This window comes from Carcharodon carcharias, chromosome X (genome assembly GCF_017639515.1).
Source record: "Carcharodon carcharias isolate sCarCar2 chromosome X, sCarCar2.pri, whole genome shotgun sequence".
Taxonomy (NCBI): Eukaryota; Metazoa; Chordata; class Chondrichthyes; order Lamniformes; family Lamnidae; genus Carcharodon; species Carcharodon carcharias.
This window is the reverse complement of record NC_054507.1, coordinates 12,743,174-12,762,299: the sequence shown is the minus strand read 5'-3', so window position 1 is coordinate 12,762,299 and position 19,126 is coordinate 12,743,174. Positions and strand designations below refer to the sequence as shown.

The 19,126-nt window shown below is 43.6% G+C and overlaps 1 protein-coding gene across 3 annotated transcripts in view; it reads right to left on the bottom strand.

The window, feature by feature from the left end:
* LOC121273322 (Golgi reassembly-stacking protein 2-like) overlaps positions 1–18,840 on the bottom strand; it is a 44,719-nt gene extending 25,879 nt beyond the window's left edge. For all 3 annotated transcript variants that reach the window (XM_041180457.1, XM_041180459.1, XM_041180458.1), the window contains exons 1-5: positions 18,678–18,840; positions 9,318–9,398; positions 6,338–6,541; positions 1,821–1,907; positions 504–634 (exon numbers count right to left, since the gene is read on the bottom strand). In XM_041180457.1, the coding sequence (XP_041036391.1) occupies positions 504–634; positions 1,821–1,907; positions 6,338–6,541; positions 9,318–9,398; positions 18,678–18,740 (566 nt within the window). In that variant the 5' untranslated portion in view covers positions 18,741–18,840. The remainder of the gene's footprint in view (positions 1–503; positions 635–1,820; positions 1,908–6,337; positions 6,542–9,317; positions 9,399–18,677) is intronic.
* Between the last annotated feature and the right edge of the window lie 286 nt (positions 18,841–19,126).

The following is a 19,126-nucleotide window of genomic DNA, read 5'->3' as shown; positions in this document are numbered from 1 at the left end:
TTGCCATTGTCTGGATCTTTCTTATCTGCTACTGTATCAGAGCTGTCAACACACATATATGCTAATCACAGCTGAACTGTAGCCTAGAACCTTTGGCTGTAGAGTGGCATTCTCAGGTTATATCAGAATGGAAAAGCACAGGCTGTACATAAAACAAAAAGGGCTGAACAAGTCTCAACACGACTTGGATTCTGAGCATTTTTTTTGAAGTCACTGTTTGAGGTAATCTGAAAAGACGTTTTTAAAAAATAATTTTTAAAGTGAATACATGCAAACAAAATTTAATAATAAAATTACCTATTATTTTAGCTTACATACCTAACTGATATCTCCAATAAATTAAAACAGACATCAGAGGAATATCAAACCCCGTTTAACGCTTTGCCTAACAGAAGTTTGATGCACTGGAATTCTCAGCTGGATCAGGTACGATCCTTCTGAAGGCATTTACACTGACAAGTTACACTGGCGGTTTAAAAAAGGTAAATCTGACCCTGTCGTACCTGCCCTCTCCACCCCATGCACTGTTAGGCGTGATAATCACCTCCCTACAATTGTCTGTGTCAGTGTTGTACACATAGATCTTTAGTGGCTTTCCGTTGTGGGATTCGATCAAAGAGAACAAATCTTCAGACTGGAACAGAAAGATAAAAACAAATGGGTAAATCAGTGCTCCAGCTCACTCCCTCCTTGATGTATTCATTAACAAAGAGTCACAATAAATGAACAGCTTTTCCTCTTTGCCCCAACACTTTTGCACTGAAAAAAGCAACCACTTGGTTTGGGTAAGAAATGCCCACTAATTGTTTCACATAGTGCACTGTTTAAAATAAAAACTGACTATGGGGTAGCTTGACTACCATAGGGTTACATGGGCCATTGCCAAACCTAGCAAGGTATAAGCAGCACTAGTAAATCAGGAGCGAACAAAGCACAGCTACCTATGACAGCAAGAGATTGTGGTCGTGGGGATGGGAAAGAGGGGTCACAATCTTATTTCAGTTAATCTGAAAAAATAATCAAATGCAAATACAATAACAAGTGCAATGAACAGAAAGGATCATGAAAGAGAAGCCAAAACAAAGACAAAATAGGGAGGTAATGGATTAGCACTCATCACTTCCAGTTTGTGTCTCCCCTCCCTGCTAGGGTGCAATATTATTTATCAGGTGTGTAAAATAAGAATATGTGCAGCACACACAGTTATAGGGATAAGTGCATTGAAATATCAGTCATTACGGGAGTCCAAGTACATACCAGTATGTATGCCTGACACAGAAAAGCCAAGTGCCCTCTTGTATGGCAGGGTTGCCCCCAGTAACTCAGTGCTGCACTGAGTATGCAACAAAGCCATTAGGGAGCATTGATTAACTCTGGTTATTTAATGGCCTAACAGACAGAGGCCACGGTAATGAAAACAAATATTTCACAACTTGATCCTGGCAGAGACTGAATAAGGTGTACTGAGCAACTAACTTACAAATCAGAGACTCTCCATAGCTTGTCTGGCAGCATCCGTGGAGAAAGCGTTACTGTTTCAGGTTCATTAGAATCCAACTTCACAAGAGGGTCATAGATGCTGCCAGACCTGCTAAGTATTTCCAGTATTTTCTATTTTTATTTCAGGTTTCCAGTACCCATAGCCTTTTGCTTTTGTGCTTTCCATAGTTTAATACTTACTCCGACAACTTTGGCTTAGCAAGGAACATATTTTTGCACACCACAGGCTATTCATACTGGGTCTCGAAAGTGCATTGTTGGTTTACATGTATAAATCCAATAGTCCTCCCCAAGAGGAAAAGGAAACACTTTGCAGCTACCTCACGGAGAATGGCTTCAGCTCCAATTATGTAGTCTGTGTATGGCCTCAGACCAGCCAGTGCAGCAGGGGAATTGGGCTCCACTTCCTGCAAGAAAAACCACAATAGATTTAAATACAAACAACATACTCACACAGACAGATAAAGTGAGTAACTCTTAAAAACCTTACCCAAGAGAATTCATATATTTTTTTTAAGAAATTGCCAATTGTTCCCTCTTGGTATATGACCCAAATAGTGGCTCCTCGTGAGTAAATGCAGCCTGCATCAACCAGCAATTTGACAAGAGGCAGAGCAGCACAGTTCAATTCAATCTTGTCCTTACCAGAGGTTCTACACATGTAAACTTCCCTGCAGATACTGGAATCCTAGCTGATATTTCCCCTCCCCAGTCTAGCATCCAATTATAGTGCTTGTGCCTCTCACCCGACTGGCTCAGCAGAAACCAGGGATCAAACTTGGTACCTTGCAGTCTGTATAGCTCAATGACTCCTTTACCCACTCAAGTCACTGCAGGAAGCTATTTTAAAATAAGAGGGAATTGATTCAGCTTCTATAACCAGCCAGCTTTACAGAAAGGCTACACTCCAAGCTCTCTCAATAAGTGAGATTGCCCAGTCATAATACCCAAGGAACTTTACCAGTCACTCAATCAAAGACACAAGTGGGCTGCTAAAAATTCAATTCCAAGCAGGAACGCAGTCATTATTATTATTCAGGCAAATGTCACCATCTTCAAAAGAGATCAGAAAATTATATTACATAAACACACCTTATTTAAAAACAGATGCCTACACACACTTTACTACTAGACAATGGCACAGATTTTGCTGCCAGAACAACAGTAAGGCTTATGACACATGCTGTTATTTACACACAAAGCGTACAACTTCAAGTGAAGAGCAGATGTGTGGTTAGACTCACGTATCTAAGAGTTGCTGCCCAAGTTGTGCCGCTCCATCGTGAGCTCAGCAAAAATGACATCTGTGTCGGCCTCACCATTGAAAAGCATCAAATAGGGCATGAAATTGCCACACTTGCACAGCAGATTCCAACTAAGCTCACCACAGAAAGTGAAACCATGTCTATTCCAGTCCAAGTACAGTTAACAGCATGATAAGCGTTAATTACTGCCAGTTAACCTTGCTGACAGTGAGATATTGCAAATGTGGAGTCTCTTTCCTTCAAGTTTTAATCACTGGAGATTTTAATATGTATAAAATTTTAAAGTAGCTTTTTTTAAAAAAAATTAACTTTTCTTTCAGCTCTTTTTTTTCTCTTTCTATTAATCCAATCTCAGTCCCTCTTTCTGTATAATTTGATACTGAGTTCACCCACTCTAATTCGCACTTCTTTCTCACTCCTTGCACTGTTAATTCCACAATCCTTTAACGTGATTGCTTAAGGAGCTACACAGTTGCTTACCCTGTTCACTCAGGTCCAGGATACCCTGACTCCCCTTGCTGCGACATTTATCAGCTCACACTTTCAGCAATTTGCCACACAATATATTTAAAAAGCCTAAACGTGCAAGGATATAACCAATGGTAAATGCCTTTATATGTCCAGCCACAGCAAATTACAGCTCAGTATATAAAAGCAAAATTGTAGCTTTGTTGCCATTACCTCTTTCCAACAAGAGGTGGCACAGTGGTCCAAAGAATTCAAATCGAATTTGCGGTGGGTGGGTGGGAGGGGAGAAGAGAAAAAAAAAATAGAATTTGCATTTCTGTAGTGCCTTTCAGGGCCTTAGGATGGCCCAAAATGGCCTCAAATGGAAAATTGCGCCCGCTTCTGGGCATTACACTTTAGGAAGGGTTTGAAGGCGTTGCAGAGAGGGTGCAGAAAAGAATGGTTCCAGGGATGAGGAACTTCAGTTACATGGATAGTTTGGAGAAGCTGGGGCTGTTTTCCTTGGAGATGAGAAGGTTGAGGGGAGATTTGATAGAGGCATTCAAAATCATGAGGGGCCTGGACAGAATAGATAGGGAGAAACTGTCCCCACTGGCAGAAGGATTGCGAACCAGAGGACACAGATTTTGGGTAACTGGCCAAAGAAGTAATGTTCAATTGACATTTAAGAAGGAATTGGATTATTATCTGAAAAAGAAGAATGTGTAGGGGAGAAGGCAGGGGAGTGGCACTAAGTAAATTGCTCCTTCACAGCACTGGTGCAGACACAACAGGCCGAATAGCCTCCTTCTGTGCTGTAACAATTCTGTGATTCAATGAAAACACTTGACAGTCAATGAAGTGCTTTTGAAGTATAGTCAACCACTGAATGTGGGAAACACAATTTGTGCACAGCAATGGTTCGCAAACAGCAATGTCTTTACTTCTAATCAGGTAAATGAACAGGAAACCTGCTCCTTAACCACTACTAAAGCTGCTCTGAAAATTGCTGCTGGGAGGTGAGGGAAAGCACTCAGCCTCTGGCCCACAGAATAGCCAAGAAGGAAAATACATCCCCATCAGACATTAACAGTCCACAAGATATGCCCCACAACTCATCAAACCACGTACTGATGTACCAACACTGCATTCGCCCACCAGTTACAACTTTGCCAGCCGTGGCTCAATTGGCAGCATTAGCCCAAGTCAGAAGGCTCCAGGTTCAAGTCCCACGCCAGGACTTGAGCATAAAAATCAAGATTGACACTGCAGCGTCAGGATGTGCCAACTTTCGGAGGAGATGCTAAGCTCTGCTCTCTCAGGTGATTCCATGGCACTATGTCAAAGGAGAGCAGGGGAAATGGTGGTGTAGTGGTAATGTCACTGGACTAATAATCCAGAGGCCCAGGCTTGTTACTCTGGGGACAGGTGTTCAAATCCCACGATGGCAGCTGGAACTCAAATTCAATTACTTTTTTAAAAGTCTGGAAAAAAAGCTAGTCTCAGTAATAGTGACCATGAAACCATTGTTGATTGTTGTAAAAACCCATCTGGTTCACTAATGTCCTTTAGGGAAGGAAATCTACCGTCCTTACCTGGTCTGGTCTACTTGCGACTCCAGGCCCACAGCAATGTGATTTGACTCTGAACTGCCTTCCCAACTGGCCTAACAAGCCGCTCAGTTCAAGGGCAATTAGGGATGGGCAACAGATGCCGGCCTTGCCAGTGACAACCACAGCCCATGAAAAGAACAAAATAAAAAGTTATCGCTGTTGTCCTGGCCAATAGTTCGCCCTCAAAGAGCTTCACCAAAAAGAAAAAAAAAATTCTGGTCATTATTGCATTGCTGCTTGTGGGCGCTTGCTGTGCGCAAATTGGCTGCCGCATTTCCTACATTACAACAGTGGCCACACTTCAAAAGTACTTGATTGGCTGGAAAGCACTCCGAGTGTCTGGTGGTCATGAAAGAAGCTATACAAATGCAAGACACTATATAAATGTATGCCTCTCTCTTTCTATTTCAGTTTTGTTCTCCATCCGATTAGTTATTCGGCTATCTATATAATGAAACTTTAACAAATAAGGTCTGCAATGCAATATCCTAAATATGTTAGCCAAACTAGGCAAAATCTTCAACAGTTGAGTTGGGTCGATTATTTCTCCCAGTTTACAGTACACATCTATAGCTTTATTCTGACAACCTACTGGCCAAAATACCATGCCACAGTTGGGCATAATCAAGATTTCAGCCTCTTCTTGGATAAGAGGAAGCTTGAATTGTTGCTTTTCTAAGGAATCAAATGCCTTCTTGGAGGGGTGTGGGGAGGAGGCTAGATAAGTCTTTTGCTTCTTGCTTTTCACAATTTCTAATTATAGAAAGCAGGGCCTAGCTATCCAGATGATTTCATGTTTTGCTCCATCAATGGTGCCAAGTAACCAGCCACCTGAATGTATAGAAAGATCAGCCTGCAGGTAGGGACACTATTACCAGAGTTCAGTACAGGGGCCTGCAGGTGCCACCTGTGCTCTGCCAGGCAGACGACCAGCCAGCAAGGGCAGACTTCCCCAACTACCTTTGCCTTCCTCTCAGCTGATCTGTCTGCAGGTTTCTTCCTTCAGCTGCTTCTGTTCTTGGCAACTTTTCAGTCCTCCCTCATCCTACTGGCCCCTACATTGCTCACCAAAAACTTTTTCTCCCACCACACAATTCTGTATTCAGAAGGAAAATCATGGCTTGGGGAGAGGTGGAGGGGGAAGAGAGAGAGAGAGAGAGAGAAAACACAAGGCTGACTTTGAACTAAGAAGCATTCCCCACTGCAGGAAAAGTGCCTGCATGGTTACAGTGTCCCTCCTGCTAACACCAAGCAATTTTATTATAAAGAGCTACAGGGATTAGTGACAGCATGGCGAACACAATGTATTTTGTAAACTCTTCTGCTAAGCATTTTATCACACTTTGATATGGATTTGATGTCTCCTCATATCACCAAGAGGAAACCATTACCATTCCTTCCTGCAGTGCTTTCAGGATGGAATGACACCATTGTAGCCAAGCTCACACTCAAGTAGCTCAGCTATGTAACTCGAACAGTCATTCAGACATAATTGGGGAGCATTTTACATACCAAAACATGCCAGACATTTTCATTTGCTCCTTCAAAACTGCAGAACCGAATGCTAACTCCAAGCAGCCCCTGTCCACCCCACAGGTTACTGGGTGTCGCGCTGACTTCCCGAACAGCCTGTGTCTTAGTGTTGTAAATGGCCATTTTGAGAGATTTTTCCACATGGCCTAGTAACAGATCCCTCAGCGCGTTGTCATCTTTATCCTGAAAGAAAAACAAAGAGAAATTACCAACTGGGCAAATTCACTACTGTATAACTAAGGGGGCCCCAAGTTTGATCCTAGTCTATGTTGAGTTAGCTGACTTCAGTAAAAATCGTAATCAAGAAGCTAAGTGTCATACAAAGCAGCATATGCTCTGCTGACATAGGGCAATGTTCCAAACACCCAGAAAGGCAACTGCTTCATTTCTCATGGAAGAAACAACAAGGTGGCACAAAGTTCAGAGTCTAAGTTACAGCACTAACCAGGATAAAGCTGCACAGGGGTACCACCCCAAGAAGTCGTGAGGAGAATCCATTGCTGCGCTTTCAGAAGTTCCATACTTCAGCTAAGATAGTAATCCCAGGTGTGTAGATGAGGGCAATGCATTTGATGTCGTCTACTTGGACTTCAGCAAGGCTTTTGATAAGGTCCCGCATGGGGACTGATAATGAAGTTAAGAGCCCATGGGATCCAAGGCAATTTGGCAACTTGGATCCAGAATTGGCTAAGTGACAGGAAGCAGAGGGTGATGGTCGAGGGGTGTTTTTGTGGCTGGATGCCTGTGTCCAGTGGGGTTCCACAGGGATCAATGTTGGGCCCCTTGCTGTTTGTGGTATATATAAACGATTTAGACTTGAATGTAGGAGGGTTGATCAGTAAGTTCACAGATGACACGAAAATTGGTGGGGTGGCAAATAGTGAGGAGGATAGCCTTAGATTACAGGAGGGTATAGACGGGTTGGTCAGATGGGCTGATCAGTAGCAAATGGAAGTTAATCCGGATAAGTGTGAGGTGACGTTCTTGGGCAGGACAACAAGTCCCGGGGATACACAATGAATGGTAGGACCCTGGGAAGTACCAGGGATCAGAGGGACCTTGGTGTGCATGTCCACAGGTCCCTTAAGGTAGCGGGACAGGTAGATAATGTGGTTAAGAAGGCATATGGGATACTTGCCTTTCTTAGCTGAGGCACAGAATATAAGAGCAGGAGGTGGAACTGTATAAAACGCTGGTTAGGCCACAGCTAGAGTATTGCGTGCAGTTCTGGAATCCACATTATAGGAAGGATGTGATTGCACTAGAGAGAGTGCAGAGGAGATTTACCAGGATGTTGCCTGGGCTGGGGAGTTTTAGTTATGAGGAGAGATTGGATTGGGGTTATTTTCCCTGGAGCAGAGGAGATTGAAGGGGGATGATTGAGGTGTATAAAATTATGGAGGGACATAGATAGGGTAGACAGGAAGGAACTTTACCCCTTGGTGGAGGGATCAATAACCAGGGGACGTAGATTTAAGGTAAGGGACAGGAGGTTTAGAGGGAATGAGAGGAAACAATTTTTTCACCCAGAGGGTGGTGGGGATCTGGAACTCACTGCCTGAAAGGGTGGTAGAGGCAGAAACCGTCATAACATTTAAGAAGTATTTGGATGTGCACTTGCGATGCCATGGCATACAAGGCTGTGGGCCTAGAGCTGGAAAATGGGATTAGAATAGTTAGCTACTTGTTTGACCGGCACAGACTCGATGGGCCAAAGGGCCTTTTTCTGTGCTGTAGACCTCTATCACTCTATGGACCAGTAATCCAGAGGCCCAGGCTAATGCTCTGGGGACATGGGTTCAAATCCCACCACTGCAGTTGGTGGAATTTAAATTCAATTAACAAATCTGAAATTGAAAGCTTGTCTCAGTAATGGTGACCATGACAACTATGATTGATCGTCGTTAAAAACGCACTAATGTTCTTTAGGGAAGGAAACCTGCTGTCCTTACCCGGTCTGGCCTACATGTGACTCCACAGCAATGTGGTTGACTCTTAACTGCCCTCTGACATGGCCTAGCAAGCCCCTCAGTTCAAGGGCAATTAGGGATGGGCAACAAATGCTGGCCTTGTCAGCGACACCCACATCCCAAGAATAAATAAAAGATCTGCAAAACGGTGCTGGACAACTTGATTATATTGCTTTTACGTCTCAACATGCCAGAACTGCAACAAGGAAATGAAGGCTCTATACTGTAGTACTCTAAGTCAGGAGCCAATGGTGTTTTCATTAGCCAGCGCCTCAAAAAAAAAGATATTTCATTGTGCTCCCCTCCCCCAAACCACTGAACACATAGGCAGCCACCAATTTTTCTGGCAAGTCAGTTAAACACTCAGCTCACTCACACAAGATTGATGCTCAGGGGAAACCCTCAAGTAATCCTCATCCTGCCACCCCATGCTCTCCCAAATGGGCCGAGAGGATTTCTGCACAGCCGAGTCAAATGCCATTGAAATGCTTAAAACCAGCCATGGCTGGGAATGCAGTTTTTAAAGCGGTCTGACTACAGCATAAAAGGAGGAGAAGTCAACATTTACAAGGTCGGATTGAGAGGTTATGACACGCCAAGGTAAGCAGAGCTCCAGCCTTTGCAGCCTCAAGTGATGGCAAGCAGAATCGGGCGTGTGGCTCGATTTTAAGGGTCTCGAAAGTGGATGGTGATATGGAGAACAGTACCGCTTATGCTGGTGATACATCAGGAAGGTAGCAGCAATCAATAAACAACAGTGTTACATAACTTAGAGAACTGAGAGGTCAGTTAAACAAATAGGTAAATTTAATACTGACAGAAAAGAACAAAAAAAAGTTGGCAGCAGAAAACTAGGATTAATTGACAGGAAGAGAGCGTATATAAGATTTTTTACATAGCTTTTCTGAAGCGGCTTTGAACGTTGCTATTGATACAGTAAAGCTTCAAATGTAAATTACTACGTGGAAACACCAAGAACATAAACTCACCAGTCTCGTATCACCTGCTGAAATGATAAAATCAAAGAACGGTTCCAGCCCAGCCCAGTACCCTGGGGAGTTCTCCTGCACCTGCTCAAAGGAAAAACACTTCATCACAAAGTACTGACCAGTCTTTATTTTTTGCAGTTAAAAGATGTGGATTTAAATAAACAGAACATCTGAAGTATCTTTCTTTTTATACATATTCCCATCTCAAGAACATCCCCCATGTGCTAATCTCGTCTCTTTCACATTTCAGTCCACGGGTTTGACCAAGGCCTGAAGTTCAAACGTGCACAAGCAGCTCCTAATATTCTACCTTCTTTTGTGCTTAGTGGGTACTAGCAACATAGGAGGGGGCCATTTAGCCCCTAGCCTGCATTCAGTGAGATCATGGCTGATCTGCAACCTTTGCCCCATATCCCTTAATACCTTTGGCTAACAAAAATCTATCCATTTCAGATTTAAAATGAACCATTATCAATTGCCGTTTGCCTGAAGAAACGATTTCTAATTTCAGTCCTGAAAGATCTGCCCCTAATTTTTATACTAAACCCTCTAGTCCTTAACTCCCCCAACCAGTGGAAATAGCCTCCATCTACCTATCTGTTCCCCTTAATATCTTGAAAACTTTTATCAAATCAACCCTTAAGCTTTTCAATTCTAAGGAATACAATCCTTCTTTGTGTAATCTCTCCTTGAGAGTCCACTGAGACCACTAACTCCAAGAAAGACACAGTTAAAGTAGGCTTTCGTGGCAGGCAGTTTTACTAAATCCAGCAAGTATACTCAGGGCCACAGCCTGCAATGCGAGATACAGAAAGAGCAGGGGACCCCCAACATCTGTTGGCTGAGAATATTAAGATGCAACAGGACATCTTGAACAGACAGTGCAGCTGTTTGAATCTGCTTTCAAAAGACTAATTTTCTGGGCACAGACCTAGCAATCATCAAGAGTTAGGAAGGTAAAGTTGAGATATTAACATTTGAAAAATTAAGACTTATTGGCACAAAGGCTGTTCAACTTTAGTTTTATTCATTTGTTTTCCAGGCTCGCCATACTAGTATCACATCTATGAAAAAGTAAGATCAAAGGTCTCAGAAGAATCAGCCTGTTCTGAAGTTTAGCACCTAAGGACAAGATCAGTCACTGAATGAGACTTGATCACTCCTGCATCTAAACTACAAGAACACAAGAGATAGGGGCAGTAGGATATACAGCCAGTCGAGCCTGCTCCACCATTATTGCTGATCTTGGACTTCAACTCCATTTCCCTTGATTCCCTGAGACACCAAAAATCCATCTATCCCAGCCTTAAATTAATTCAATGATGGAGCATCCACAACCCTCTGGGGTAGAGAATTCCAAAGATTCACAACCCTCTGAATGAGAAATTAAGTATTGCTGAAAAAAGACATTTTGTCGAAGCTTTTCATCTTGCAATTGTCCTGATGAATGTAAGAATGCCAATGTCAGTGGAAGCAACAACTTTATACTGTATGTGAAGAGACTGCTGATTGGTTGGCAAGTACACTGATTGGTAGAGGTGTTGCCATGGAGAGTGCAGCACTTAATGGTGACTGACAGTTAACTGCCAAGCACTGTTTAAAATTTTAAACCAGGCAGCTTGACTGATTGGTCAAGGCATTGCCCTGAGGGATAAGTGATAGAGCAATGAACCAGTGAATGGCTATCACTTATTCCTCAGGGGCAACGCCTCTACCAGAGTCCACTTCCCAACCAACTAGCACTCTCATCTCATACAGTATAAAGTCATTGCTTACCCTGACATTGGTATTCCTCCAATTGACCCGATGAGTGCAAGACAAAAAGCTTTGACAAAATGTCCTTTTTCGGCAATACTCAAATTCTACCGAACGACCAGTTGAAGAAATTTCTCCTTGTCTCAGTCCTAAATGATCGGCCCCTTATCCTGAGACTGTGCCCCCATGTTCTAGATTCCCCAGTCAGGGGAAACAAGCTCTCAGTATCTACCCTGTCAAACCACTCCAGAATCTTGTATGTTTCAATGAAATAAGTCTATGAATTAAGGTGAAGTGTCATGCAAGCTATGAAAAGAACAATTTCACACAATGAACATGCATTGCTTGTAGCTCAGGTCCATTGTTGCAGCCAGGTACAACAGCTAAATAACTGAGGCAATTTGTGATGGCATGGACCAGCCAAGTTCTACAGGGAAAATGCGATAAAGATATGGTTCGCTGAAGTTTCATCTTCAGAGAACTACCAGCAACATAGGCAAGTGATTGCTGCCAAATAATGGAACATCAATGTCACAGCTTTCGGAAAATGTCTCGTACAGGATTAACAGATTGTTGTAATGCAATGCTTTAGTAATGAAGTGAGTTCAGCGTTTAGGACCCATATGTAACAAGGTCTTTCTATAACCAGGTGAAAGGTTCAATTAATGTAGACTACAGCTTCCCTCATGGCTGTCTCCCCTCATCAGTATTTACAACACTCCAGATGTACCGGTAACTTCACATAGCAGGCACCCACCCTCCACCCCCACACCACCACAGTGGAATGAGTCCAAGTTTCAGAAACAGACACTACTCTAGACCCACTAAAACATGGGTCTACAACTGAACTGTTAACTAAAACCAGTTCACTTGTCTTATGTTAATATAGAGAGCCAGTTCCACACATTTGCTTTTGGTGGAGGGCCATGTAAAGACAGGGTTCAGCATATAGTGTACAGAGCACAATTTCAAAATATCTGGATGGCACATACTGGGGAGTATATGTGAACTCTGAAAAGGATAGTGATAAACTTCAAGAGGACATAAGCAGTTTGGTGGAATGGGCAGACAAAATTTAATGCAGTGATGTGTGAAGTCATTCATTTTGGTAGGAAGAACAAAGAAAGGCAGTTTAAAATAAAGGGTCCAATTCTAAAGGGGTGGGGGGGCAGGAGCAAGGGAAGATTGGTAGGGTAGATAGGGAGAAACCGTTCCCACTGGCAGAAGGGTCAAGGACCAGAGGACACCGATTTAAGGAGATCAGTAAAAGAAGCAACAGTGACATGGAACCTTATGTGCACCAAAGGAAGTTATGATTAACTTTCTAAAACATTGGTTCTGCCTCAACTAGAGCAATGTCCATTTCTGGGCACCATATTTAGGAAGGGCGTGAGGCATTAGAGAGGGTGCAGAAAACATCCATAGGACTGTTTCAAATATGAAGAATTTCAGATAAGTGGATAGACTGAAGAAGCTGGGGATGTTCTCCTTGAAGATGAGAAGATAGAGGTTTTCAAAATCATAGGGGTCTGGGCAGAATAGAGAGAGGGAGAAATTGTTCCCATCAGCAGAAGGGTCGAGAACCAGAGGACACCAATTTAAGGTGACTGGCAAAAAAAAACAGCAGCAACATGAGGAAAACTTCTTTTATGCAACATATAGTTAGGATCTGGAATGCACTGCCTGAGAGTGTAGTGAAGGCAGATTCAATCAAAAGAGAATTGAATAATTATTTGAAGCAAAAGCATTTGCAAGGTAATGGGGAAAAGGCAGGGGAGTGGGCTTTAATGAGTTGCTCGTCCAGAGAGCCTGCATAGACACAACAGGCTGAATGGCCCCCCTGTGTGCTGTAACCATCCTATGATTCCCTAATCCAAATGAAAAAGTGGGAGAGCAGGTGCACAAACAGCACTATCCCAAAACAGGCACAAAAGCACCGTTACAGAACACAGTTGCTCTTTTCAAGGCTGAAAGGCTTTCATTTCTCTAGCGACTCCTTAAGCAAGGGTGTCTTCATTTCTGTGCAAAATGAAGACACATTCTTTTGTGCCTTCCACCCAGTGGAGAAACAATCCACTACTGCCAGGAGAAAGGAGTGAGGTAGAAAGAAAGAAAAACCAACTTAAAAAGAAAAGAATTGTATTTATACAACCAATGAAGGGCTTTTTAAAAGTGTAATTTAAGGACACAGCCGCTATTTTTTACACAGCAAGCTCCCACAAACAGCAATGAGATAATGACCAGATAATCTGTTTTTTTTGTGTGATAATGGCTGAGGGATAAATACTGTCCACCTCTGACAACGCAGGGCCAGCCTGGATTTCCATGCTCTAGTCTCTGGAGTGGAATTTGAACCCACAACCTTCTGAGGCAACAATCTGCTGCCCATCAAGCCATGGCTAGCATCCTGCTGGCTCATGATCAAATGGGAAACAGACACTCAGGAGACATAATTGGATCCCAGTCGTTCCAACTCAACCTGGACTCAGTGGAAGGTCTGAATCACAGTCTAATAACAAGAGGAATGCTGCTTAATGCTGCTTTTGCAACTTAACCAGCTCTGAAACCCAACACTGCAGGGCTCAATGCTGCTTTTCTCCTCAGATAGGCAGGATAAGAATTTTCTTTTTAAGAAGACAGGGGGAGAGCATGTTAGACTAAAAATGCTTTTTTCTCCTTCTCATCACCTAACAAGAGGGAATCAAATCCACACAGGAAAATTCCACTTGGCATTTAGCCTGGGGTGTGTCACTTCCGAGTTCAGGAGAGCTGGGAAACAAATCAACTTCACAGCTTTGGTAAATTTAACCCTCCAACTCCAGGCTGACATTAAGTCACACCACATCCAGTCTGACGCTGTTCCTTGCTCCGGTGTTCTGCAGTGCTGAGTTTCAGCTCCACTGGCTTGCTTATCTGTCCTGGACGATGTTTTACTCCTTTAGTGATTCAATACTTGAAGTTCTATTAAAAAAGGTTATGCATCCTCTTGAACAAGCATATGCAAATTATTCTTGTCCCCTATTTGACAATTCCCCACACGGTAACACTGCTCCTGTGCACTCTCCAAGATGATTTCATTGTGCTGCAGGAGGTCACAATAATCCAACAGAAAGCTTCTCCCCTGCATCCTCCCACACACACACTGCTTCAATAAACTGTACAATTGTATCAGTTCAATAAATATTTGCAGTTACACAGCAGTTTATGAATTAAAATATCTCAAAAGCACTTCACAAAATGAATTACCACAGAGGTGCAATGTTAGCAAACGAGGTACTCATTCTGCTAACGATAAATGTCCAATGGGATTGACATCCAATTGATCTGTTTTTTGCTAGCTTAGGGAAAATGTTCAGCGCTCCAAGTACCCTTCATCGAAGAGTGCCACATGATCCTCAACACCAATCTGAACCAGCAGATGGGACCTCAGTTTAACATGAAGGACAGCAATTGGATTACTGCAGCAATCCCTTGCAACAACTTTTACAGTAGAGGGGATTCAAAGGAGCCAAGTAGGAAAGGGAGAGCTGTTAGGGAAGGCATTAGAAAGTATGACCCAATAACTAGGTTTTAAGAAGACTACTGAAGGTGGCAAAAGAGAAGAATGAAGGGGGAGGAAATTTTGAGCAGAATTTTGGGGTACAATTGAAAGTTCAGCACTGCTGGTGACAGCAATGGAGGGGTGGGGAGGGGAGGGGAGGGGAGGGGAGGGGAGGGGAGCAACCAGAGGGCGCATTCAGGGACAAAGGCTGGAAGATTGCACAGGTAGGATAGAGCAAGGTACTGGAGTATTTGAAACAAGGACAAGGATTTGAGAGCCTATAGACAGGGGGACCAGCCAGCCAGCAGTCAATGAGGATGGGTTGGAAGCAGCATGAAACATCACACAAGACAGGACCCAAGCCACAAGCCTCTGGATGAGGTGGACTTGATAGAGGAGAGGGAGCAAGAGAGGACAAGGGCACCAAAGCAAGGGGTCTGGTGCGGGGGGGAGAAAGCAGCTCTTCGGCAGGTCGACAAAACCAGCAAGGTCACTGCTGATAGTGGACCAGAGAAGAAGTTGGGAGTTACAAGTCAATCAAGATTACATCCTCAATTCCCAGTGTTAGATTTGAGCCATCAAACATCTGATCCTGAGGTGATTGTTCCACTGGCTGAGCCACATTGAAACTAGCAAACATGTTCTTGTGTTACTACAATTTGCTACAAGTGCTTTATCTAACAGCAGTTAAACTGGAAACTCAACACTAAGAAACTTGCTGGGGCAAGCATTCAAAAGGTTTCTTAGCTTCATTTGTTACTAAAGAGTCAAGAAAAAATGCAAAACCAAATTAACTCAAATCTGCTAACAAAGCTTTCACCAACTGAAAAAAAAGTCAAAATGATTCGAGTAACACTGTCAATAATGTGTAAATCTACTCGATGAGTACCCATGAAACTACAAGGCCTCCCCACCACAACCCCCACCCCTCTGTCCTCCCCAAGCTAGTCAGTGCCGATGGAACCGCTACCCCGGCCCCCATTCATGGAACCATGTTGCCAGCCAGCCAGCCAGTAGCACGGACCCATACCTATCTCCATCACAATTGGCTTCCTGTGGAGTCATACCCCCCCCCACAAACTCCCAAATCTAAACTCCTCCCATCACAGTCAGCCCACACACCACACCCCTGCCCCAGGAACCAAACCCCTCCCCACCAGTCAGTGTCTCCAACAGCAAAATCCAAGGAGCTAAAAACTGTATCATCACTGCAACAGAGCACAGCCAATTCTGATCCAATGTTACAGTTTGAGTCTGATCTAACCTTGACAGGCTACAACAGGAACACTAAGCATAAGAATGCAACTTGCAGCTCTTCAATTTAATCATTTGTGTAAAATATTATGTTGCTTATTTTTCAGTAAAGTTCGACTTACACATGTGCTACTGATAGTCTTGACAGCATCTACAACCCCTTTATTCCCCACAAACTTGTATCTTTCAGGTTTGTTCTCAGCATGTGGACAATACTGACAAGGCTGCAGTTACTGCCCCCATCTCTGCTTGCAATGAAGTGGTATTGATGGTGAACTGCCTTCTCGAACTGCTGCAGTCCTTATGATGATGCACCAATAATAGGAGTTTGTGCTTTTTAAGTGGTCGAGTGGCTGCCTCAGCTACTTCAGAGGGGATTAAAAGTTATCCATGTAGTGCGTGATGTCAGCCTGAACAAGTACGGGTGGCAGGTTCCCTTACCCTGAAGGATGCTAGTCAAACAGCTGGGATTTAACACCAGGTAGCAGGACAAGTTGTTAAAAAGGAACTTTAGAAATAGGAGGCAGAAAGTACAGAAGCAAGAAAGTTATGCCAAACCTTTATAAATCACAGGTTAGGCCTCAGCTCCATTATCGAGTCCAATTCTGGGCACCAACGCTCTAGAGGAAGGATGCCAAAGTCTTGAAGAGGGTGCAAAGCAGAATGGCTGGAATGGAATCAGGGAATGGGGGAATTCAATGATGTGGAGAGCCTAGGGAAGAATTGCTCTCCTGAAAGCAGGGGAGATTTAATAGAGGCCTTCAATTCCAAGAAATTTTAGTAGAATAAACAGGGAGAAACTGTTTCCACCGGTGGCTGCGTTGGGAACCAGAGGGCACTGATTAAGGATGACAGGCGGCGAGGGATTTATTACATAAACATAGTGATGGGTTATAATTAGAAAGAAATGGGCCGAAAGTTGATGAAAGTGGCTAACTCTCCAAAGGAACTGAGATATAAAAGGGACATTTTGCAGGGAAAGAGCTGAAGAATGGATAACTCTTTCAAAGAGCTGGCACAGGCACAATGCACCTCCTACTGTACTTAGGAATCTAGGATTATGTTTTGTAGCTCCAGTGTATTTTGGATGTGGAGTGCAGCAAAATGAAGTAATTCATTTCATCTTCCTTTCATAAGTATCTTTCCCTGGAACTAGGCCAACATTAATGGATTGACACTAGCAGTACTAAGTGCCACGTCAGGAACTTTCCATCTATTTAGGACAAAAACAGAGGCATCACTGAAAGCACAATGAGCTATTCTACAGCAGCGAGTTCAGGAAGAAAACCAGCCTACTAACGTGATTACTAGCATTAAAATGCAATTATTTTAAAAGGGGTAACATCAGTTGTTAAAGTATCTTGCAACATTTATTGACACAAATAGTGATCAGTTGCAATTGTATGCTACAAAATGTAAGACACCCAAGAAGAAACTCTAATCTACATACTACCTAGCCCAGCAGTTGGGACCTGCGAACTTATTTTTAGTCCAAGCCCCGACTGGCTCTGGTAACAGCACCATGCACAGGACGACACCATCTTCCCCCAGCTCAAAATCTAAAAGAGGGACAGGGCAGGGGGTGGAATTGTGCCTTGAGCAGTAGAGTACTTTGTAGAGGAAAAGAAATGAAAACATTAACAGCTCAGGCTACAGGGTTGGAATGGAGACAGAAAGAGATGGATGTAAGTGGTTACTTTACTGGACTAATAATCCAGGGACATGAGCTCAAATTTCACCTTGAACAGTTGGAGAATTTGAATTTAGTTCATTAAATAAATGTGGAATATAAAAGCCAGCAGCAGCAATGATGATCAAACTACAGAATTATTGTAAAAGCCCATCTGGTTCACAAATGTCCTGTAGGGAAGGAAATCTGCTATCCTTACCCAGTCTAGCCTATAGGTGACTCTAGACCCACAGCAATGTGGTTGCCTCTCAACCACCCTCTGAAACGATCTGGCAAGTTTCTCAGTTGTATATAACCGCAATGCATGTAGAAAGCTCACTGCCACATTCTCAAGGGCAATTAGGGATAGACAATAAATGCTGGGCTTACTAGTGACACTCGCATCCCATGAATGAATAAAAAAGGAGGTAGATTATATAAATTAGATGTAAACATTACATTTGTGGGAATGAATATACGATGAACATATCTGTGCGTTCTGCCCGAAGGCAGGTTCTTGGCTCATTGTTTGCTGATGCTTCATCCTGGGCTGTTTTCTTGGCAGACTTTGTTGGTGCTGGTTTGCCATTGCTTTCTGCTCTCAGGGGCAGGATGAGGGGGCAGTCCCAAGTCAACCTCAGCCAGAATAGTAATCAAACCCCCGCTGTCGGCATTATTCTGAACCACATGCTAGCCATCTAAGCTCTTTAAAATACACAATGCATAAACTACACTATTAAAAATACTGTCCATACATTAAAAAAGAGTAGATACAGCTACACATTTGACATCAGGCTCTTTAAGTGATTTACATTTCAGAAAAATTTCCAGGCTGTTCACTTAATTCAAGGCAAGTGGAAGCTGCAGCCAATGCTTCGACAAAAGCCTGAGGAACCAGCCATTTGAGGTGGTACAATTCAACGGTTCATTTCTTTCAACAACCACCCCCCCCCCCCAAAAAAAACAACTTCCCCTCGGCGAAGATTACAAGCATTTTACAACATTTTAAACAACATGAAGAAAAAAAGTTGAGAATAAATCCGCGGCGGTCGTTAAGAAGCTGGAAGGCCGACTAGGCCTCAGCCCCAACCCCGAGCTCGATTTCCCCCTCGCCACCCCCCCCCCTCGCAGGCACACGTACCCGAAGAACATGAAATCCCTCGGTCCTGCCGCCGGGAAGCGCCGCGCTCTGAGAGCCTCCCATCGGCGACTCTTTCAATCCCAAGTCTCAGCGAAGGAGGGAGGTGGGGGGGCGGGGGGACGAAGAAACCGGGAAACTTTTAATTCGAGGTTGGGGGGGGGAGCCGAATACATTCAAAAAAAACCACGTCTTAAAAATGTTAAATAGGTACCGACCCGCCTCCTAGCAACGGGCAGCTGACAGGCAGCGGGATCGACCAATCATCTTTCAGGCCTGCCGGGTGAGGATTGTTTTATTGGCCAACAGCGAAAGGGCGGGGTTTGTTGCCACCTTAGCAACCTGCGATGATTGACGGGGATGTTAGCCTTTTGGGTTGGTCCATAAAGGCCCTCGGGTTGACACGCTGTAACTAGTGGAGTACTACAAGTAACTCACCTCCTGATTCCCCA